Raw genomic sequence first — 24,079 nt, 5'->3', positions numbered from 1 at the left:
CCAAGTACCTCTGGCTCCATTGTTCTCTGTAGGAAGCACTGAAGGAAATGCCTGTAAAAAGCTCAGACTTGTTGAAACTCACATGAAACTGATCCCAGAATGGGCCAAAGGGGTTTCCTTCCTGCAGAAAGAGAGTGGTGGAAAGCTTACTGAGGGGGAGGGAAAGCCATCTGGGGATGGGGCCAGGGAACTGTAGGTGGGGAAACCTGGGTGATTTGACTCAGGCCAAACACTCTCACAGGATGGCCTAGGAGGAATGTCACTCTGTAATTCCTGGGCCAGGGACTGAGGAGAGTGCCTCGGCTTCAATTCTGGTTTCCAGCAGGAAAGTCTTTCCTGTTCACAGGTCACACCCTGCTGACCCAGCAGCACTGATGACGGTCTGGGGAGAAGCAGACCTTGGATTTGGAACCAAGGACTAGAGCTTCAAGAGACATTCAAGATTGGCTAATCCAATGCCTTCATTTTCAAGATGGAAACCAAGGCCCACTGAGGGTCAGACACTTACCCAAGGTTACAAGCAAGTAAGGGCACTACTGGGGCTGTGAGCTAGGTCTCCTTTCTCAAATTTCATAGTTCTTCCAACCACTTTCCTAAGACTTTAGAACATACACCAAAAGACATATTTGGGGGTTGCCTTACTTCCAAAGTGCCAGAAATGCACAAATTTCTTCTAATAAGATATGACAGGCTCTCATTCGCCTGCTGAGATGCAGGAAAGTATTCAAGTTAAGTGGGTAGACAATGGTGCCAAATTACCTAAGGCTGAATCCCAGCTCTACCACTTGTTTGCTGTGTGATCCTGAGTAAGATACCCTCTCTGTGCCGTCCTCAGTGTCCTCCCTATGAAGTGGGGATATTATAAGTATTCTCCTCATGGAACAGTATATTAAATGAGTTGATACATGTAAAGCTCTTAGCATGGTATCTGACATATATAGTAAGTGCTACGTGAATATTAGTTATTATTATTGATGTGACACTTTGCAGTTTATAAGCCCTCTTTTACCTGGCCCTCAAGACACTTTATGAGTGAGACAGAGCAGGGACTGGCATCTCTATTTTGTAGGTAGAAATGAAGGCTCAGAGAAGCAAAGTCTTCTGCCCGAGGTGATGCTGCTCCACTAACAAATGCCAGAAACAGGACTTAAATCTCTGTTTTTCTACTCTAAGTCCTTTCCCTGCATTTTGCCATGACATAGTCTTGGGGGCCTAGAGGACATGGAACAGGAAGAAAGGGACCCCGAACCCACAGGACCCACCTTCATGGGGCACGTCTTCTTATCTGGGCTTCGCTGGGCTGCCACCTCAAAGCAGTATGCCACCCGCTTCTCAGGGGGCCAGTGGGTGGGTGCCAGCTTCTCCATGAAATCCTCCAAGCTGATGACCCGATGGTAAGCCTGGAGGGGCTCCAGCTTGAAGTACTTCTGGTAGGACACATGGAGCTGCAGGAAAAGGAGGAGCAGAGGTACCACCTCAGTGCCCTAGAGGCTACGTTAGACATTTATTAAAATAATACACTCCAGGCCAGGCGCAGTGGCTCACACCTGTAAACCCAGCACTTTAGGAGGACAAGGCAGGCGGATCACTTGAGGTCAGGAGATCAAGACCAGCCTGGCCAACACAGCGAAACCCTGTCTCTACTAAAAATACAAGAAAATTAGCTGGGCATGGTAGTGAGCACCTGTAGTCCCAGCTACTCGGGAGGCTGAGGCAGGAGAACCACTTGAACCCTGGAGGTAGAGGTTGCTTGCAGTGTGCCAAGATCGTGCCACTGCACTTTAGCCTGGATGACAGAGCAAGACTCCGTCTCAAAAAAACAAAAACACTCCAAGATCAAGACAGTTCAGACTACATGACAGTGAAAAATTTTCATCAAAAGATGCCAAAGTTAGGATAGAGACAGGTTGGGGGAGAGTCTGCAAACTAAAGAACAAACAGTAACATCCCTGTGTTAAAAAACACCTGCTGGCCGGGCGCGGTGGCTCAAGCCTGTAATCCCAGCTACTCGGGAGGCTGAGGCAGGAGAATGGCGTGAACCCAGGAGGCGGAGCTTGCAATGAGCTGAGATCTGGCCACTGCACTCTGGCCTGGGTGACAGAGCGAGACTCCGTCTCAAAAAAAAAAAAAAACACCTGCTAATCTATAACAAAAAAAGACAAATGATGCCAAGAGGAAAAGACAAGCAAAGGTTAGGGGTAAACAATTCACAGCAAAGGAAACCCAAATAGCCAACATACTCAGAAGATGTCTAACCTTACTAGTAATTAGGAAAAAGCAAATTACAATTATAACAAGGCATCAATTACTTCTCACTCATGAGACTAGCAAAAACTGAAAAGCTTAACTTGTGGGGAAATGGGCACTCTTGTACACGGCTGGTAGCAGAAGTCTACATTTTGGAGCAACCACTTTGGGATCCAATCAGTGAGTATCTAATAGAATTTAAAATGCTCCTTTTGGCCAGGTGTGGTAGCTCATGTCTGTAATCTCAGCACTTTGGGAGGCCGAGGCAGAAGGATCACTTGAGGCCAGGAGTTCAAGACCAGCATAGACAACAAAGTGAGACCCTGACTCTACAAAAAACTAAAAAATTAGCTGGGTGTGGTGGTGCACACCTGTAGTCCCAGCTACTAGGGAGGCTGAGATGGAAGGATTTCTTGCATCCAAGAGGTTGAGGCTTCAGTGATGTGTGACTGTGCCACTGTACTCTAGCCTGGGCCACAGAGTGAGACTCCGTCTCAAAAAAAAAGAAAAAAATTTTGTTCTTTTAATGTACTTTCCTCTTCTAACTATCTGCTCTAGAGAAGTATAGAAGTTCTTGCACTTTGGACCTGGAGATCGGTACTAGGATGCTCAGTGCCACAATGAAAGTATAAGAAAGAACATCAAAGGAGTCACACCAAATATACTATATCCACAACAGTTGTTAAGGGAACAGGACTAGCCCCAGGAGTCAAAAAGAGACTTCATCGTTTACCAACTTTATCTGTAACGCTTTATTTCTTTTTTTTTTTTTGAGGCGGAGTCTCGCTCTGTCGCCGGGACTGGAGTGCAGTGGCCGGATCTCAGCTCACTGCAAGCTCCGCCTCCCGGGTTTACGCCATTCTCCTGCCTCAACCTCCTGAGTAGCTGGGACTACAGGCGCCCACCACCTCGCCTGGCTAGTTTTTGTATTTTTAGTAGAGACGGGGTTTCACTGTGTTAGCTAGGATGGTCTCGATCTCCTGACCTCGTGATCCACCCGTCTCGGCCTCCCAAAGTGCTGGGATTACAGGCTTGAGCCACCGCACCCGGCCTGTTTCTTTTATTAACAAAAAGAGAAGACGAAACAAAGATGAGAAAGTGTTAACAATTATCACTTCCAAAGGTGGGTACGTGGTTGGTGGTTGTATTCATCTATGTATTTTTCTTTATTTTTTTTTTTGAGATGGAGTTTCATCCATCACCCAGGCTGGAGTGCAATGGCGTGATCTCGGCTCACTGCAACCTCTGCTCCCAGGTTCAAGCGATTTTCCTGCCTCAGCCTCCCGAATACTTGGGATTACAGGTGCACACCACCACGCCTGGCTAATTTTTTGTATCTATAGTAGAGATGGGGTTTCACCATGTTGGCCAGGCTGGTCTCAAACTCCTGACCTCGTGATCTGTCCGCCTCTGCCTCCCAAAGTGCTGGGATTATAGGCGTGAGCCACTGCTCCCGGCCTCATCTTTTTTTCTTTTTTTTTGAGGCGGAGTCTTGCTCTGTCGCCCGGACTGGAGTGCAGTGGCCGGATCTCAGCTCACTGCAAGCTCCGCCTCCCGGGTTTACGCCATTCTCCTGTCTCAGCCTCCCGAGTAGCTGAGACTACAGGCGCCCGCCACCTCGCCCAGCTAGTTTTTGTATTTTTAGTAGAGACGGGGTTTCACCGTGTTAGCCAGGATGGTCTCGATCTCCTGACCTCGTGATCCGCCCGTCTCAGCCTCCCAAAGTGCTGGGATTACAGGCTTGAGCCACCGCGCCCGGCCTTCCCGGCCTCATCTTTATATTTTTCTATATATATATATTTTTTGAGATGGAGTCTTGCTCTGTCTCCCAGGTTGGAGTGTAATGGCACCATCTTGGCTCACTGCAAAAACTACTTCGCCTCTGGGGTTAAAGCAATTCTTCTGCCTCAGCCTCCTGAGTAGCTGAGATTACAGGCGGGCGCCATGACACCCAGCTAACTTTTGTATTTTTTAGCAGAGACAGGGTTTCACCGTGTTGGCCAGGCTGGTCTTGAACTTCTGACCTCAAGTGATTCGCCTGCCTCCCACTGCACTCAGCGTATTTTTCTAGATTTTAAAACATTTCTGGCTGGGTGCAGTCGCTCACGCCTATAATCCCAGTACTTTGGGAGGCTGAGGCAGATGGATCACCTGAGGTCAGGAGATGGAGACCAGCCTGGACAACATGGTGAAACCCCATCTCTACTAAAAATACAAAAATTAGCTAGGCGTGGTGGTGGGTGCTTGTAATCTCAGCTACTCGGGAGATCTGAGGCAGGAGAATCACTAGAATCCGGGAGGTGGAGGCTGCGGTGAGCCAAGATCGCACTACTGCACTCCAGCCTGGGTGACAAGAGCAAAACTCCATTTCGAAGAAAAAAAAAAAAATTCTGGTCAGGTGTGGTAGCTTACTCCTGTAATCCCAGCACTTTGCAAGGCCAAGGCAGGTAGATTACTTGAGTCCAGGAGTTCGAGATCAGCCTGGCCAATATGGTGAAACCTCGTCTTTACTAAAAATATAAAAAGTTAGCTGGGTGTGGTGGCGCATGCCCGTAGTCCCAGCTACTCGGGAGTGGAGGCGCGAAAATCACTTGAACCCGGGAGGCGGATGAGCCAAGATTGTGCCACTGCACTTCAGCCTGGGTGAGAGAGCGAGACTCTTTATCAAAAATGAAAAACAAACAAACAAAACCAAAAAAATTTCTGCAGGGTGTGGTGGCTCACATCTGTAATCCTAGCACTTTGGAAGGCTGAGGCAGGAGGACTGCTTAGACTCAGGAGTTTGAGACCAGCCTGGGAAACATAGCGAGACCTTGTCCCTACTAAAAATCAAAGAATTAGTCGGGTGTGGTGGTGGGTGCCTGTAATCCCAGCTACTTGGAGGCTGAGGTGGGAGGATTGCTTGAGGAGAAGGAGACTGCAGTGAGCGATGATCATGCCACTGCACTTCAGCCTGGGCAACAGTGAGACCTTGTCTCAAAAAACATAAAAAGAAAAAAGAAACACAGGCCTGTAATCAGGGTGGGGATTCTGAGTCTGGGCAGAGATAAAGTTGGGAGGCACATGGAGAAGAGTAAAAGCCACAGGAGTCAACAGACATCTATAGCAAAGCAAGTAATGGTAATAATAGCAACTAATATTTTACTGCATGCTGACACAGTGCCAGATATTGCACTCATCACTTCACACAGATTTGCATATTTAATCCTAAGAGGCAGGAATATAACCATCTCCAGTTTACTTATGAAAAAACCCAAGAATACAGAATCTTGATAACATCTGAGGTCATATAGCTGATAAGCAAACAGAAAGAGGAGAAACACTAACATCTAAACAGTGGGTGGAGAAAAAGCAGCCCCCATACAGTGTAAAGAGGAAAATGCTGAGAGGTTAGATTGTAGCAGGGACAGGTGGTGTCTTGGAACAGGGAAGTTCAGGAAGGAGAGGCTCACAGGGTCAGGTGCCACCGAGAGGTCAGGTGAGAGAAAGACTGGAAAATAACCCCTGCCAACTTGGAGGTCACTGGTGACCTCAGTGAGAATGCTAACAGTGGCAAAGAAGAGCCTTGTTGAGGCAGGTAAGTAAGCCACAGAAAGCAAGGAAGTGGGGATTCAGAAAGACAACTGGCTGAGAAGGCAAGGAGACAGAGGCAAGCAAGCCAGAGGGAGATGGATGGGCAATGTCTACACTCTTAACAGTACGAGGCCAGGCGCAGTGGCTCACGCCTATAATCCCGGCACTTTGGGAGGCCAAGGCAGGCAGAGCATGAGGTCAAGAGATTGAGACCATCCTGGCCAACATGGTGAAACCCTGTCTCTACTAAAAATACAAAATTAGCTGGGCGTGGTGTGCACCTGTAATCCCAGCTACTTGGGAGGCTGAGGCAGGAGAATCGCTTGAACCCGGTAGGCGGAGGTTGAAGTGAGCCGAGATCGCGCCACTGCGCTCTAGCCTGGCAACAGAGCGAGACTCCATCTAAAAAAATAAAATAAAAAATGTGAGTGTGAAACTATCAATGGTTTCCATTAACTAAGGACTCTAGGATCTGTACGTTGATGAGTTCAGTTGATTCTAAGAGGGAGGTGGCATACGACAACACTGAAGGCATGTTACTGTCACTGACTCATTCAGTCCTTACCACAAGACGGTAACAAGAATCATTACCAGCTTATTTTTAAAATGAGGAAACTGAGGCACAAAGAGGTAAAGTACCCTGTCCAGGCCATGTAACTAGTAAGAACCCAAGTCAGACTACGATCTCAGGTACTCAGGCTTTTGACTGCTGTTCAAAACCTCCATAAAGGCCAGGTGCGGTGGCTCACGCCTGTAATCCCAGCACTTTGGGAGGCCGAAGCGGGTGGAATACCTGAAGTCAGGAGTTTGAGACTAGCCTGACCAACATAGTGAAACCCCATCTCTACAAAAAATACAAAATTAGCTGGGCATTGTGGCACATGCCTGTAATCCCAGCTACTCAGGAGGCTGAGGCTGGAGAATTGTTTGAACCCGGGAGGTGGAGGCTGCATTGAGCCGAGATCACGCCACTGCACTCCAGGCTGGGCAACAAGAGCAACGCTCCATCTCAAAAAAAAAAAAAAAAAAAAGACTCCATCTCAAAACCTCTGTAAATACTGGCATGCAAAGGAAAAAGTAAAATCTATGCAGAGATAAAGTTGTAAGAATGAAATTAAGTGTTTTGTTCACACTAAGTATTATTTCTGATGTCTACTGAAAAATTATTAAGTCAATTCATCAAATATTAATTAAGTTCCTACTGTCAGGCTCCAGGAGATACAATATGAACAAAGACACAGGGTCACTGGAAGACACACAGAATAACCAAGGAACTGGGGGCCAGTGAGCATCGCATGACAAGGGAGCCCCTTGATGGGGTGAGAGGCAGCACTGAAGCCAGACTGCCTGGGTTGTGGCCTTGGACATGTTATTAAATAACCTGTGCCTGCAGGTCTCCTTTAAAATTGATAAGAGCATCCACCACCCTTGGCCAACGGAATGCACAGAGGGTAGGACCAATCAGGGAAGGAAATGGAGGCTTTAGGTTCAAGTCACAGGCTCTGGAGTCAGACAAGGATGGCTTTGAATTACAGCTCTCCTACTCACAGGCTGTGTGATCTTGGGCAAGTTACCTAACCTCTGTAAACCCCAGTTTCCTCACAGGCAAGTGATGAGGGTGAAATGAGCTAATTCTCATGCAGCCGCACACAACAGGTGCTGGATAAATGTTAGGCATTGTTATTGCAGTGAAGACAGTTCTGGCTGGAGGTAGGGCAATCTTAGAGGAGTGGGAGGTAAAGCCCAGAGGACTTGAGGGTTAAGTGTAAGTAAGCAAGACTGAGGAAGGGCAGAGAAGGGTCAAGGTCAGGGAGGAGTACTCACGTTGGTGAAGGGAGGCTTGTGATGCTGGTACTCAATCCAAGGAGGGACAGCCAAGGTGCGGTTTAGCAGCTTTGCAAATGCCAGAGAGCCCAAGAAGTGATCGGCCTGGTTCCCAAAGCGCCCTGGAAATGGTATATTGTGGGTGAGGTGAGGCCTGGGGCATGGAAGGCATAGAGCATGCAGGGCTCAGAAAGGTTGTGGAGCCAGGGGTAGAAAGTCAGGGATACCAAGGAGAACCAGGGGACCTGGCAGCATAACAAGAAGTCTGGACTCTTGGGTCTGATATCCAAGGCTCTTCAGGTCCTGCAACAACTGCTTCCGCCACTCCAGGCTTCTTGCTGTTTCCCCAACATGCTCTACAATTCCCGTCCCCATCCAATGCCTCTGATCTTGCTGTCCCTCAGCCAGAAGAGCCCTTCTACTTTATCTCCATTCACCTGCACATGGAAGGGCAACTCGAATGCCTCATTCACTGGCTCCCTTCACCAATCCCCTGCCATACTCACTCTCCTCCTTTACCCCCTACTTTGGCGCTGAGTTACTTCAGTTCTTCAATTTTCCTCAAATACCTTTTTTCACTTCCTGGCCTTTGTACTGGCTGATTCCTCAGCCTGTGAATGCCTCAGAAGCAAGGACCCTGTGTAATTCCTTTTGTTAATCCCAGCATGCCATCTGTTCATTCATTTCACAAATATGACTGAGAGGCCACAATGCGCCAGACTCTGTGCTAGGTGCTAGGATACAGGAATGAACAAGAAGGACGAGGCCTCTGCCTCACAGTTCACTGGGGAGACACTAAACATATAAACAAATACATGAAAAATGTTGATAACTGCCAGAAAGAGATGGGAAAAGTTTGGTGATAGGGTAATGAGATTACTTGGGTAGAGGTCAGTTAAATCCTTTCTAGTGACATTTAGGTTGAGATCTACAGGATGGGAAACAGTGGTCAGGCAGAAATGGAGGAGAGGGTTCCAGGTATAGGGACTGCCACCTGCAGCAGTGCAGACTGGAAGACCTGAGCATGTGTGAGGAACGCAAAGGAGATAAGTGTGGCTGCAGCTGGAGGATCAGCAGAGAAGGGAGTTGTGGAGATGGCCAGTGGAGACTACCTCATGCAGGGCCCTGAAAGCCATGGTCAGGAGTCTGGAAGCCACTGGGGGCCTTAAGATCATCCACTTCCACAATGATAATCCACCACACCCATTTCAACTGTGCACCTGGCATGGCCTTTAGATTCTCCCTACCCTGCTCTCTTTATTTCCCCTTAGTATTCATCATCCTCCATGAAACGATGTACTTATTGTTTTACGTTTATCCCTTACTGGGTTTGTTTGCTTGTTTCGAGACAGGGTCTCACTCTGTCACCCACGCTGGCAGTGTAGTGGCAAGATCAGAGCTCACTGAAGCCTCGAATTCCTCAGTTCAAGAGATACTCCCACCTCAGCTTCCCAAGTAGCTGGGACTAGAGGCACATGATACCACGCTCTTTTTTTTTTTTTTTTTTTGAGATTGGATTTTCACTATGTTGCCTAGGCTGATCTCGAGCTCCTGGCTTCAAGTGATCCTGCCTCGGTCTCTCAAAGTACTGGAATTACAGAAGTAAGCCACCGCCCTGATCTACTTATTCTCTATTGTTTGTCTTCCCCAACTAAAATGAAAGCTCTACAAGGACGCGGAGTTTATCTTATTCACTGCGGTATTCCCAGCACAGAGAACAGGGCCTGGCACAGACTAGGTGCCCCATAAATATTTGCTGAATGAATGAAAAATCACCAGGAGCCAGCGTGGGTCAGTGACATCAAGTCCTGCCCCAGTAACTCCATTTACTGGATCCTGGGCTGGCTTAGACCTCTAGCAAGTCACGTAACCTCTCCCAGCCTCAGTTTTCTCATCTGTCAAATGGAAGGTTGGACACGTTGGCCCCCCGTGCCCTTGCAACTAGGGCAGAGAGGAGAAGAGCATGCCCTGTCCCGCTCTGAGGTTCTCTCCTGGACCTGTGAAGGTGTCTCTGGGTGCATCAGAGGAGTTGCTTCTCCTCTCCTGGCCTCGGTTTCTCCATTTGAGCAGAGGGCTCGGGAGGCCTTACCCATGCAGGGGCAGTAGAGCAGGTAACCGGCCGGGTCCCAGGAGCCCGCGGGCATCTCCGGGAGCGGCAGAAGCAGCAGCAAGAAAGGCACGCGCAGCGGCCGTGCCCACGCGGCGGCGCCCATGTCGGCCCGGGAACCCGAGAGAGCCGCGGCGTACAGTCGGGGAAAGAAGGAGGGACGCAAGCGCCCGCCCCGCTCCCGACGGTCCCTGCGCGCCGCCCGCGCGCCGCCCCGGCCGCTCTAGCCCGCGGGCGGGCGGGACCATAGAGATCCCGCGGCACCGCCCCCTCCACGACCCGAGCGCCCGCTCGCGCGGCTCCCACAATGCACCGCACAATGGCCCGACCGCCGCCACTACCGGGGCCTGAGCGGGCCTGGCGGAGCCCGAGCGCGGCCCGGCCCGCAGCGCGGGGCCCCGAGCGCGGTGAGTGCCGGCGAAAGCCCCAGGGGACGGCGGGGAGCGGGGCGGGAGGCCGTCTCGCTGGGTCCGCGCGCCCTGTACCCGGAGCGGCGGTGCCCCTCGGGCCCCTCAGCGCGGTCGCCCACACCCCCGATCCGGGGCCCGGTCTGCGCCAACCCGGCCTCAGATAGGCCCTGGGGTGACGAAAACTCTCCCTGGACCCCATACCTGTGTCTGGGGGACCCGAGGAAGCCACTGGTCCCCTCCCTTCCGAGACCTGGAGACGCAGTCCTGAGGGACCCCCACTCCCGACCCCCAGGCTCCCTGGAGACCCAGATAACGCGCCGCTGACCTTACCAGGGACCCGGGTCTGGGGGACGCAGATAAGCTGCACCTGCTCCTTCCCTCCGACACGCCTACCCAGACCCACATAACCCCCTTTGCTGCTCCAGATAGCCCGCTCCGTACCCTGTTTCATTTTTCAGACTTACATAACCCCTTTTGAGGCTTCCCTCAAATATCTGGGTCTGGAGAAGTCGGATAAGCCCCACCTGTAGTTCCCTCCTCAGTGGCCATACTCCCAAGCTTTCGACATCTTCCGTACCGTTACCCATTTTGAGACCCTCTTGAAATTCGGAGGATTCACTTCTGACTATCCCCAACCCCCCAACCCTCCAACCCTTAGAATCCCCCATCTCATTCTTGTGGGGATCCCTTAGAGACCCAGGAAACTTGCTCACGATTCCTTCCCATCCTCGCTCTTCCTTCCCATCCCGGAGACTCCCTCCAGACTTCTCCCTGAATTTCCCTTGCTTCTCCAGCCCTCATCTACTCTCCATCTCTCCCAGGCTCGGGGAAATTGAACCTTTCCCACATCACAGTGGGGTAGTCTAAAAGCTGGTCTGGGACCAGGCTGTGGCCCATCTTGGTGGGGAGAAAGGGCCCTGTTAGATGGAGGATATGGGGACAGCTGTGTAGGGGAATCGGTGCTTTCACCTGCAAGCATAGCCTGTCTCCTGGCTTGTGTGTTTTTCCACCTGTCAGCCATGGGACTGTAAGTCTGGCCTTGGGTTTCTAACCCTTCTCTCCTAAAGTGAGGCCACCAGATTGGGGGCGGGGGTGTCGAATCAGGTTTTCTCCCCATGAAAATGGGGTTGTGATGAGTTGCAGCCATTTGTTCAAGGCCTCCCCAGGAGTGGGAGGCAGCAGGAATCTGAGGAAATAGTGAATCAAAGGGACTCTAAAGAGGGCCCATCTACACTGACAGAAGAATTAGCAGCCTGAGAGTAAATCCAACCCCTGTTAATCCTGTTTGATGTTTCTTGGAATGATGCAAGTCATTGAGACTCTCCAGCCTCCCTGTAATTTAATTCTCCCACCACTCTGGAGTGGGCGGGGGAAAGGGGGCGACAGCATTCCCATTTTCCCTCTTCTCACTGTTTTCCAGCCAACCAGTGTGTCTTTAGGATTTGTTTCTGGTTCCGAGATCAGGATCTGTTTTTTTTTTTCTTTCCTCTAAGTCTATTTATAATTTCCCAGTTGCTATTTTGGGTTCTGCTTTAGGGAAGATTCTACCCCAAGGAACGTTCCGGGTCTATTTCCTCCGGCAGGTGTTGAATTGAGTTCTTCAGATCCCCAAGTAACTCTTGGGCAGGAGGATAAAAGCTATTTTAGGGTAGTCACTGAAGTGGAGCTGTTAATCCTCTGTGGGTCTCTTTAGTTAAGAACACTCAAAGATTAACCCTTTCCTTGTGCGGGGATGTTATCTCTTAACAGTTTTTTAGGGGAGAGTTAGGAGAATTTGAGTGTGGTAGCAGAAGGTGGAAACATGCAACTCAATACAAAGACAAAAATAATAGCTCTCTTTTGTTGGGTACTTCTAGCAGGCCAAGCCCTGTGCTGAACCCTTTGCATACGTCACTAAAATAATCCTTACAGCAAGCCTGTGAGGTAAGTATTTTTAGCTTTACAGATGAGGAAACAGGCTAATAATGGAGAAAGAACGCAGTTTCTATAGAAATGATGTAACACCATAAAAACTATAGTTTCATCAGAGGGCAGCAGGCATCATGGCACATAACAGGGGATGGACAGACTGGAGAGAAATATGTCTCAGTTTCAGCTTCCAAAGAGGACCATACAGAGTTTTTAGCACACATTCCTGTTTGGGATATGGAGCCCTAATAATAGGAGAGGGTATAGGAAAGTGGCTGTCTGCTCAAGAGAGAACTCTGGCCCAGGAGATGGTGCCTAGAGGGAGGTAAAGTAAAGGGCTCTTTAAAGGGGATGTGCCGAGGGTTAGTTGTGAGGGAAAAGGGGAAGACTGCATTCTGGGGGAGATGTTGGGAAAGGAAGGAAACTCACTCTGAGGCCTGAGAAGTAACATTAAAGAGGAAAAAAAGAAGTACTACTCAGGCCTCATGCGGAAAAAGAGGCAGACACAGCTGAGACCTCAGAGAAGGCACTGCGTGTATTCAGCACACATTTTGTATCAGCCACTTTCCAGAGTATTATTTCACTTAATCCTCTATACGAATCTTACAGGTAAGGAAAATAAATCCCTATTTTAGAAATTAAGGAAACTGAGGTTCAGAGAAATAAAGTAAACTGCCTATGGTTTCCCAGTTAGTAAGTGGCAGCTCTTCTGATAGCAAGTCCAAGGTTCTTTCCCCTTTCAGATCAGGCACTAGAAAGAATCTTAGGCTGAAAATATACTGAGTTATGCCAGTAACTGGGAAGGATTGTGTTTGTTTTATGGAAACAGGTTCTGTCAGCTTCTCTGTAGTCTATAGTCGTTAAGATTAAAATGTGAGACCAGAAGAGCAGCTTTGAAAGAGAAGTAGAATTCTTTCACAGTTTTGCTGAGGAAGGACAAGTCTGAAGGAACAGACCTTCTGATTGTGTGAGACAAACCCAGGAATCTTTCTGAATCAGAGGAGTTTGCAGACAAAGGGCAGAAAGAGAGACAGACTAGATCCCCAAAAGGGTTCATAGGTAACACTAGCAGCTTTAGTTATCCAAGAGGCTGCTGGTGACTGTAGGTAGGGACTTCCTGTGCCTTTTGAAAAGTGTAGGAGAGTAGGATCAGGGTGTTGGCTCTTTGTGAAGACATAGCTCCATTAAAAGCAGATCAAGGTGAGCACATGGCTGCTGCTTTCCTCCTTTGGTTCTATCAGTACAAGCTCCTTAGCCACCACCAGCTTCTTTCCTAGAAGCCCATTACTCACTGTTTCAGTAGCAGCCTACTAAATTATTGTGTCTTGTTTGTGCTTGTTCAGAACAGATGAGGTGGACGTGTGGGAGGTGGGGACGTCATGTTCTCTTTCTGAGTTTGTGTGGAGTTTCCAGGGCTAGGCTCCTCTCTCACATCAGCTAAACTGATGTGACTTGTTTCCTTCTGGCTGCCATTCCCAACTTTCCAGAGGCTGAGGTGCATGATTTCAAAATGAAGGGGGAGTAGAGTTTGACTTTGAAGGTAGGGGTAATTCCCTCCAATCTAAACATGCACACTCGGGCACACTCTCTGCTCAATTCCAAGGTGCATAGTAATCGCTGGTATTACAGGTAATTCCACCCTTGCAAAGGAGGAGGGGACTTAAACAATGAAAGCCAGACGTCACAGGCCTTTGAGGTTTATAGTGAAGCGGGCACATATGCCATAATGACTCGAAGGCTGAAGTGGGACTGGTTTTTAGTGCTACCTACCCCTCCTCAGCATGTGATTCATGCAAAATGCAGCCACCTTAGTGCAGATCTTTCTAGACAAATCTACACTCATGATGGGGACATGTTTATCATATTACATCGCAGTGTTTCTTCCACAAGAGGAATGGTTCCTGAACAGGACGTAGCTCATGTTAATGATGAGCAAAGCTCTCTGGGGCATGAACCCGCTGATCCCATCATCTTGTTCACGGCCAGTCTGTTGGATGAATGGTCACTGTAAGCAGCAGGTGCTAATGGGCTGAGCAAGCATTCTGTGGCCCACAGCTAGTTTGTGCAGTTACAGCCCTCCCCAGATTCTCGTGGATAATCCCCAGACACCCCTTTTTCTCTCTTCACATGGAAAAGCCTCATGATCAAATTTTGACATGATCTCTTCAAAGGGAATCCCCCTGTTGTAGCAGGTTGCATTGTGGTTGGTAACCTGTGGTAAGCTCGGGAGTATGAATGTGGGTCTCGTCCCCTTTTGAGAGTCAGTGTGGTAACTCACATCCTCTTCCTCTGGATTGGTATCCGGAAAGGAGTTGTATCATCCTTGCACATCTCCCCTTCTATTCAACAAGAGAAAGAAGCAGACTTTAAGATTTTGGCTCCCCATTTGGGAATGGCTGCGAACCCAGTTTAAACCAGAACTACCTGGGCATAGGTTGGTCCCTGAGATCAGCCTGCATTCAGTGACTAGTTAACTTATCTGAAATAAAGTTGAGGTTCCTTTTTTAGATATTAGGTATACAGAGATGAAAGAGAGATGATGCAAGCCCTCAAATAATCAGGCTGGTGGAGAGAAGTAAATTCCAATGTGAGCTTGCTACCTTCTTCTAATAGAGATGTGCATATGTACTCTGAGGGCCCGTAGGAGGGGCCCCTCAGCACCTGGGGTGTTGGACAGGCTTTGCGAAAGAGGGATGGTCTGGGCCCTGAGACAGAGACCCAAAGAAGTGGTGGTGGTCAGGATGGGACCAGTCCTGGTTTAGGGAAAATGCTAGGAATCTGCTGCTGCCTTCCCAGACAGACCCTCCTGATGTTGATGCACTGCTAAGAAACACATCTGGTACCAGGGCTGACTATCCAGGATGTAAATTTCCTAAGTAGAGACTTCCCCTTCCTCCTCTCTTGCCTTTTGGGCATTTTATTGCTCCTTAGCACCTCCATGAGGAGGAGAATTGTGGAAAGTAGTGGACGAGGAGGTGCCAGGGTAATGAGAAGGAGGAACCGCTATCTCTGGGTTCATTGGGAAGGATATAAAAGTGAGGTCCAGAAGAAAAAGTTTGAAGTTTTTTGGGGCTTTTGGTTCTTCAGTTTATCTTGTTTCTTATTAGCCTAAATGGTACTAGTAATAGTAGCTACCACTAAGGACTTAATGGATGCCCAGCCTTCTGCTGAATGCTTTATATTCATGATCTCATGTAATCCTCAAAACATTTTTACAATTTCAGAGATTATTATGCCCATTTTATAAATAAGGAAACAACTCAGGGAAGTAAGTAATTGGCTGAAAGTCGCACAGCTTCTAAGTGGAAAGGCTGGGATTGGAACGGGATCTGTCTGCCTCCAGAGCCCATGTTCTCATGATATTGGGCTCCCTAACACCAGGTGTTCTGATGTTTCAGGTGAAGAGATTGTTTTCTGAAAGCTGCGTTGGAGGCTGTGACAGAGCTGAGAGACTGTGTGGAGCAGATGGAGAGGCTTTCTCAATAACATGGCCCTTTGCCATTAGCCTTGCCATGACCACATTTTTCACCAGCGTCCCCCCCTGGATTCAAGATGCAAAGCAGGAGGAGGAAGTGGGCTGGAAACTAGTTCCCAGGCCTCGGGGCCGGGAGGCGGAGAGTCAAGTGAAGTGCCAATGTGAAATTTCGGGGACACCTTTCTCAAATGGGGAGAAGCTGAGGCCTCACACCCTTCCACAACCAGAGCAGAGACCGTATAGCTGCCCTCAGCTGCACTGTGGCAAGGCTTTTGCTTCCAAATACAAGCTGTATAGGTAGGTGACACTCTCATATCTCTTCCTGCCCTGAGGTTCCCAGAGGGAAAAAGCAGAGACTCTGCCTAGAGTGGGTTTTTAATCTGTGGCAAAAGAGTGGAGGTTTATTTGTCCTACAAGTATACCCTGAATGCCAAACAGTTGAAGTCACTCTCTTAAAAATTGATTCAGATTGCTTGATTCAGACACCAGAATCTGATGGGTTGCCTCCCAAACTATTGGGATTACCGGCGTGAGCCACTGCACCCGGCCTTCTTACACCTTCTTAGTAACGATCTGGGTGCCAATGTCAGGCAGCCTTGAATTTTTTTTTTTTTAAAGAGATGGGAGTCTTGCTCTGTCATCCAGGCTAGAGTACTGTGGTGCAGTCAGCTCACTGCAGCCTCCAATTCCTGGGCTCAAGTGATCCTCTCACCTCATTCTCCCAGGTAACTAGGATTACAGGCTTGAACCACTGCACTTGATTATGTTTTTAATTTTTTGTAGAGATGGGGGTCTGGCTGTGTTGCCAGGCTGGTCTCAAACTCCTGGGCTCAAGTGATCCTCCTGCCTTGGCTTCCCAAAGCAGTGAGATTACAGGCATGAGCCACTGCACTTAGCCCTGAACATTTTTTTAAAATATTGCTTTCCTCACTTTTGTCAGGTGATGGTCAGAATTTTAGCTAGAAGTTAGGAATCAGGAATCAGTATTTGAACTTTAGAAGGAGAAGTAGACCTTTTGGCCCAATCTGTAAATTTTAAAGTAGAGGCTCAGAGTAGGGACGTAACTTGCCCAAGGTCACACAGCTTCAGAGGTCCTGCAGTGCCTCTTCTACTGAATCAGCCTGCTACTTACTCATTTAACTATGTCTGTCTCCCTGTTGCCCACTGGGGCAGCTGCTTTTTTGAAACTTATAAGCCCAAGAACCCCTACTTAAAGTGAAATTAAATGTAAAAGTCCTGACATAAGGCAGATAGAGAAGAGCAGCTTTGGTTGCTTTGGTGAAGACAGGCAGGCATGGTCAAAAGCAATTTTGGGCCAGGCATGGTGGCTTGCACTTGTAATCCCAGCACTTTGGGAGGCTGAGGTGGGCGGATCACTTGAGGCCAGAAGTTTGAGGCAAGCCTGGCCAACATGGCAAAACCCCATCTCTACTAAAAATTTTTAAAAATTAGCTAGGTGTGGTGGTGCATGCCTGTAGTCCCAGCTACTTGGGAGGCTGTGGCAGGAGAATCACTTGAACCCAGGAGAAGGAGGTTGCAGTGAACTGAGATTGTGCCACTGTACTCCGGCCTGGGTGACAGAGCGAGACTGTCTCAAAAAAAAAAAAAGGGCAGTTTTGATTTTATCCTTTTCACCTTAGAGGAACCTTGAACTTGCCCTTTAGAAATGAGGTAGATTGGCCTGATGCACAGTCATCCAACCATCCATTCATCTACCCAACGTTATTGAGCTCTTGCTCTGTACCAGGCACAGTGCTTGGTGCAAGCGGTGGTGGAGGAGTGAGCCAGTCAGATGGGGGTGCTGGCCCTCCTTGGGTTTATGGTCTTAATAGTGGGTACAGACAGTAAACAAGTAAATACATGAACAAGATGACCACAGAGCCTCAGTTCCTCATCTGAAAAACAGTTAATAGGAAGGGACTAAAATAGGCAACAGGGTAGTGTGGTAGCCAGGATTGCTCTCTTGACAGGTGTTCTGTGGTCCTCAGGAGTGCTTAGATTCTCTGTGTGCTCCTGTATGTTAAGGGAACTCCAGTCAAGGCCATATTCTTAAGCTTTCTTTTTTTTCTTTTTTTTGAGACAGGGTCTCACTTTTGCCCAAGCTGGAGTATAGTGGCGTGATCATAAGTAACTGCAGCCTCAAACTCCTGGGCTCAAGTGATCCTCCTGCCTCAGCCTCCTGAGTAGCTAGGACCACAGGCATGTACCACCACCACACCCGCTAATTTTTGTACATTTTCTAGAGACAGAGTCTCTTCCCTGTGTTGCGCAGAGTGGTCTCAAACTCCTGGCCTCAAGCAGTCCCCCCACCATAGCCTCCCAAAGTATTGAGATTATTGGCATGAGCCACTGCACCCAACCTTCTTAGACTTTTTTTTTTTTTTGAGACGGAGTCTAGCTCTGTCGCCTGGGTTGGAGTGCAGTGGCCGGATCTCAGCTCACTACAAGCTCTGCCTCCCGGGTCTACGCCATTCTCCTGCCTCAGCCTCCCAAGTAGCTGGGACTACAGGCACCCGCCACCTCGCCCGGCTAGTTTTTTTTTTTTTTGTATTTTTTAGTAGAGACGGGGTTTCACCATGTTAGCCAGGATGGTCTCGATCTCCTGACCACGTGATCCACCCGTCTTGGCCTCCCAAAGTGCTGGGATTACAGGCGTGAGCCACCGTGCCCGGCCTGGACTTTCTTAATGATGGTCTGGTTACCAGTGGGCGGCTGCAGGAAAGGTCCTGGGTCAGCAGGCAGGAGCCCTGACTCATCACATATAATTTACTGTGTGATCTTAGGTGAGTTACTGAACCTCTTTGGGCCTCAGTTTCCTCACCTGCAAAATGAGGGAAATGAACAGTGGATCACTAAGCACCTCCCTCTCTACATTACCACGTCAGTTCCATCACAGGAGGTTGACAGTAACCCACACAGGCATGAGCATTCTTGAGCATGCACATGTGGGATGTGGGCAGTGGGTGTGTTTGATACCCTCCAGGTGGAAAGGATCACAGAGTGCTGTACGAGAGAGACAACTGTTGCGTACCTGACTGAACACAGGTCTTCCGAAGGCCTGTTTAAATCCAGCCTCTGCTACTTACCAACTGGCGGGTGAGGGGGCTGCCTTATTTTTTAGACTCCTTTCCTTGTCTGGAGATCAAGGTTAATGACACAACTTACACAGAGCCTGGCAAACAGTGGGTGCTGAGTTGATTCTGAATATGCTCTGGAGCTGTGAATTGCAGTTCCTGGATTCTGAGCCACTTTTCAACCGTATGGGATCAGGTAAACCAAGGGACACTGAAGTGCCATACCATTAAAACATTTCTTGAAGTGTTACTGGTTTACATGACAAGCAGTTCAAGTGGTACTAACTGGCATGCCATGAGGAGTGAATGGTCCTCACACTCGAAGTCCCTGTTCCTCTCCCCAAAGGCAGCTGGTGGGTTGGTTTTTGTGTATCCTTCCTAAGACATTCAAACGTGTATATTCCCTTTCTTTTTTATTTTCAAAAAAGATTGTATTACATGCACTGTATTGAACTTCCTTTTTTGACTTAGCCCTACATATCTTGGAAATTTGTTCTAGATAAGGAAGTTAATTTATTTATTTAGAGACGAAGTCTCGCTCTGTCACCCAGGATGGAGTGCAGTGGTGCGATCATAGCTCACTGCAACTTCGAATTCCTGGGCTCAGGTAATCCTGCCTTAGCCTCTTGAGTAGCTAGGACTACAGGTGCGTGCTGCCATGCCCATCTAATGTTTAAGATTTTGTAGAGACAAGGTCTTGCTATGGTTCAGGCTGGTCTCGAACTCCTGGGCTCAAACGATCCTCCTGCCTCGCCCTCCTATAGTGCTGTGATTACAGGCGTGCACCACTATGACCAGACTGGAAGTTTAGATATATTTCATTTTTTCTTTATTGTATCATTTAAAATTATTTAAATATAATGTTTGAAAAACGAAGTACATCCATGTAATTCAAAATTCAAAAGGTATCAAAACTTATATGATGAAAATTCTCCATGACACCCATCCATAAGCTGTTCGGTTCTTTTTTGCATAGGCAGCCACTGGTATCAGTTTCTTGTATATCCTTCCAGAAATATTTTAGGCATATACAAGCAAACGTACATATATTTTTCCCCTTTTCACATAGAGTCCTATTCTGTATCCACTATTCTGCCTCCTTGCTTTTTTTCTACTTCCTGTCTCTTAGGAGCATGTTCCCTGTAAGTACACATAAAGCCTCATTTTTGAAAAGTTGAGTCATTTTATGGACTTATCATAATTTATGTAACCAGTTCCCTATTGATAGATTGGACGATCAGATTGTTTCTGATTTTTTTTTTGCTACTACAAGCAATGCTGCAAAGAATATCGGTACACATTATTTTGCAGATAAGCAAGGATATCTGTAGAATATAATTGATTTGGTATTGCATTGCAAGCCTTTACCATAGTTTTTGTATCTAGTTTCCTGTTAATGGACACCTTGGTTGTCCAGTCATCCCTTGTGATCTCCCCTTTCTCTGCTTTCTCCCCTCTCCCCTGTCTCTACCCCCAGGCACATGGCCACCCACTCAGCCCAGAAACCCCACCAGTGTATGTACTGTGATAAGATGTTTCACCGCAAGGACCATCTGCGGAACCATCTGCAGACCCATGACCCTAACAAAGAGGCCCTCCACTGCTCTGAGTGCGGTAAGAATTACAATACAAAGCTGGGCTACCGGCGCCACCTGGCCATGCATGCTGCCAGCAGCGGTGACCTCAGCTGCAAGGTGTGCCTGCAGACCTTTGAGAGTACCCAGGCCCTGCTAGAGCACCTGAAGGCCCACTCACGCCGGGTAGCAGGCGGTGCCAAGGAGAAGAAGCACCCCTGTGACCACTGCGACCGGCGGTTCTATACTCGTAAGGATGTACGGCGGCACCTTGTGGTGCACACAGGCCGTAAGGACTTCCTGTGCCAGTACTGTGCCCAGCGGTTTGGCCGTAAGGACCACTTGACGCGTCATGTCAAGAAGAGCCACTCGCAGGAGCTGCTCAAGATCAAGACAGAGCCCGTGGACATGTTAGGCCTACTCAGCTGCAGCTCCACAGTCAGTGTGAAGGAAGAGCTGAGCCCTGTGCTGTGCATGGCCTCTCGGGACGTAATGGGGACCAAGGCCTTCCCTGGCATGTTGCCCATGGGCATGTATGGTGCCCACATCCCTACCATGCCCAGCACGGGCATGCCACACTCCTTGGTGCACAACACGCTGCCCATGGGTATGAGCTACCCTCTGGAATCCTCACCTATCTCTTCCCCAGCTCAGCTCCCTCCAAAATACCAGCTTGGATCTACCTCATACTTGCCCGACAAATTGCCCAAAGTGGAGGTGGATAGTTTTCTGGCGGAGCTTCCTGGAAGCCTGTCTCTCTCATCCGCTGAACCCCAGCCCGCCTCACCTCAGCCGGCGGCAGCTGCGGCCCTCCTAGATGAAGCACTGCTTGCCAAGAGCCCCGCCAACCTCTCTGAGGCCCTCTGCGCTGCTAATGTGGACTTCTCCCACCTACTGGGCTTTCTTCCACTCAACCTGCCCCCGTGTAACCCACCTGGGGCCACAGGAGGCCTGGTCATGGGCTACTCCCAGGCCGAGGCACAGCCCCTGCTCACCACTTTGCAAGCTCAGCCTCAAGATTCCCCAGGAGCTGGGGGACCACTGAACTTTGGGCCTCTGCACTCCTTGCCTCCTGTCTTCACGTCTGGCCTGAGTAGCACCACCCTGCCTCGTTTCCACCAAGCATTCCAGTAGCCCCCACAGAGGCCCTCAGCTCAGTTTTTGGCTCTGTTAGGGAGCCTTAGTACCCACCCCGTCCGTGTCCCCCGTGAAGGCAGCTGAGCTTTCAGAGCTGGGTTCAAAAAAAATTCCAGTGTCTGTATGGAGCACTTGGTTTGCGGGTTCAGGCTCCAGGATCAATTCCAGAAGGAGCCTTGAGCCCCAACCCTGTGAAAAGATCTCATACCGTAGGACTTCAGGTATTTTTTACTTTTATTTTTTTGACCTGAATCGGGAGCCACACTTAGCCCTCTTTCTCTCCAAAGCGCCAGAACCTCCTCCTCTTTGGAGAATGGGGAGGCCTCTTGGAGACACAGAGGGTTTCACCTTGGATGACCTCAAGAGAAATTGCCCAAGAAGTCCGCCTTCTGGTCCCAACCTCTAGACCCCACAGCAGTCAGTTGGTCAGGCCCTGCTGTAGAAGGTCACTTGGCTCCATGGCCTGCTTCCAACCAATGGGCAGGAGAGAAGGCCTTTATTTCCCACCCACCCATGCATCCTGTACCAGCACCTCCATTTTCAGTCAGTGTTGTCCAGCAACGGTACCGTTTACACAGTCGCCTCAGACACACCATTTCACCTCCCTTGCCAAGCTGTTAGCCTTAGAATGATTGCAGTGAACACTGTTTACACACCGTGAATCCATTCCCATCAGTCCGTTCCAGTTGGCACCAGCCTGAACCATTTGGTACCTGGTGTTAACTGGAATCCTGTTTACAAGGCGGAGTCGGGTCTTGCTGACTTCTCTTCACTTGAGGTCACATTTTTCCCCCGTGGGGAAATAAACTGAGTTTGGACTGCTCCAGTCTCTGCCATCTTCCATGACTGCATCTGTTCCTGCCTGCCTCGGCAGTGTCCACAGAAGACAGGCAAGAAGATTGGAGCAGTTTTCTCACAGGTCTGCAATTCTGTTTTTCTCCAAGTACATTATGACCCCCTCATCCTTCTCTTGAACTGGAGAGGGGAAGAAATGAAAGGCATGCCCATGTCCGTCACCTCCCCATCCCTTAGCCCCACCTTGAACATCATGAGCTGTTGTTACTAGTCTTGGAAGCAGAGTCTGGGTTGGTGTGGATAGCGAAGGAGGAGGTCTGAGCCCTTCATTTGTCTTCCTCCCAACTGTCCCTTTTCCAGGAAGTTGTGGAATTGTTGGAAGAAGAGTTTGCAGAAAGGAATGGGCAGATAGCTAAGTCCTAATCTATGGGTACATTGTTGTGTCCCAAACCAAAATTTTCCTTATCCGCAATGTCCCTTCTGTCTCTTCCATTTTACAGTGGACTCAGCCACTGTGCGTAGGCTTCTCTGCTCTCCGTCAAATCACTTCTACTTCCTTGTGCCCCCGCCCCCGCCTCCAGTTTTCCCCCAGTATCCAGCAAGGTTTCTTGCAACAATGATCAGTTCTTCTCTTCTGACTTGTGGGGCTCCCTACCACAGAGAGTACAGCCTTTGCCCAGAGCCCAGGAACCCCATCCTTGCTTCATCTCAGTTCTTCATGGGCTTCACTCTTCCCACTCACGGAAGGGAGGCAGCTTAGGGACCTCCATTGTGGGACCCTTGAGACGCCTCCACTCTGATTCAGAAACACACTTCTACCTCTTTACTCGTAACTCTTAACAGATGCAGTCAGCAGTTTCTGGGCACTTCTCTCAGTAGGTGCCTCTTGCTGACTTCTCCACTAGGGTTTCAGGACAAACTACCAAGGAACTGCCTCAGCCTCCTACCAGTTCTCCCTCACCCAACTTCTGTCTAGGTTCACTTGGTTTGTCATCAGGAACTGAGCAGGTCCAGGACTCAGGCTTCTGCTTCAGCCCAAGCCAGTACTCCTTGTTTGAGGTAAAAGCCTTAAAATTTAGCTCCCTAGCCCTTGATTGGAGGCAATTTGGAATAAGTGTGTTTCGATTTAGGCAGGGTAGCTTGGGATACCTTTTGAAAAACAAAACCAGACATTAAAATGTCTGGCAAGGTTAGAATCGGACTAGATGATTTGCTTCTAAAAATTAGTTTCAGTGAGTCCCAGGGACTAATTAAGGTTTATTTTAAAAAGCGTCTACCTTGGTACGCAGCCACCTCCTGCATGCTGTGCATGTTATTGGGACTTGTATTATAGGCGATAGTATGTGAGAATCCAGTTGGGACTCGCTGTTGCCATTCTCCTTGTATCTGGTTTTCATTACTAGACCCAGCAACCCTTCTCACCTTAACTGCCACCTTCCCTACACCCTCAGTTTACAGAGGCCACTGAGCCTCTGGCTGCAGAATACAAAGTCCTGGGCTGTTAGAGGAGTCCTTTCCTCTCTGCCTGCCCTTTCCTGTCCCTCCCTCGAATTCTTTCTCCCCTTAAGTGATGCTGGGAAAGTCATAGGACTGGCAAAGCAACTGTTTAAACCCTTGTAACTGGGGCCTTGCCCCCACCTCCTGTCTTTTCTCCTTGCCTTCCCCATTCCCGTGTCCTCCCATCTATCCTGTCTTTCCTTTCCTCCTCCCTTAGTGTCCTCAGCACCCACAAGGAATTTTCCTATCACTGTGAACTTTGCTGGTACAGAGGAATGATATCTGCCTTCACCTTTTTTTTTGTTGGACCATAACTAGCCAGTCATTTCTTAAACCTCCCTTCCTAAAATCTGGGGGGTGGGGGGGGGGAGAAAAAAAAAGCCTTAGTGGCCTGGTTGTTCAAAGGATAAGAATAGCCTTATCCTAGACTCAGTACCCAAACTCACTTCAGTATGCTT

At 48.9% G+C, this 24,079-nt stretch overlaps 2 protein-coding genes across 3 annotated transcripts in view; one reads left to right on the top strand and one right to left on the bottom strand.

Annotated features, from left to right (window-relative positions):
- POFUT1 (protein O-fucosyltransferase 1) overlaps positions 1 to 9,971 on the bottom strand; it is a 33,577-nt gene extending 23,606 nt beyond the window's left edge. For both annotated transcript variants that reach the window (XM_023220410.3, XM_023220411.2), the window contains exons 1-4: positions 9,734 to 9,971; positions 7,645 to 7,766; positions 1,263 to 1,445; positions 9 to 121 (exon numbers count right to left, since the gene is read on the bottom strand). In XM_023220410.3, coding sequence (XP_023076178.1) covers positions 9 to 121; positions 1,263 to 1,445; positions 7,645 to 7,766; positions 9,734 to 9,857 — 542 coding nt within the window. In that variant the 5' untranslated portion in view covers positions 9,858 to 9,971. The remainder of the gene's footprint in view (positions 1 to 8; positions 122 to 1,262; positions 1,446 to 7,644; positions 7,767 to 9,733) is intronic.
- A 45-nt stretch (positions 9,972 to 10,016) lies between these two features.
- PLAGL2 (PLAG1 like zinc finger 2) lies at positions 10,017 to 22,152 on the top strand. Its single transcript, XM_023220409.2, has 3 exons — positions 10,017 to 10,158; positions 15,468 to 15,841; positions 20,096 to 22,152. The coding sequence occupies exons 2-3, from the start codon at positions 15,582 to 15,584 to the stop codon at positions 21,324 to 21,326; spliced, it is 1,491 nt and encodes a 496-aa protein (XP_023076177.1). The 5' UTR covers positions 10,017 to 10,158; positions 15,468 to 15,581; the 3' UTR covers positions 21,327 to 22,152.
- Positions 22,153 to 24,079: the final 1,927 nt, after the last annotated feature.

Source organism: Piliocolobus tephrosceles, chromosome 20, assembly GCF_002776525.5.
Source record: "Piliocolobus tephrosceles isolate RC106 chromosome 20, ASM277652v3, whole genome shotgun sequence".
NCBI classification, from domain to species: Eukaryota; Metazoa; Chordata; class Mammalia; order Primates; family Cercopithecidae; genus Piliocolobus; species Piliocolobus tephrosceles.
Note: the sequence above shows the minus strand (reverse complement) of the source record. Positions and strands in the feature narration are given on the sequence as shown.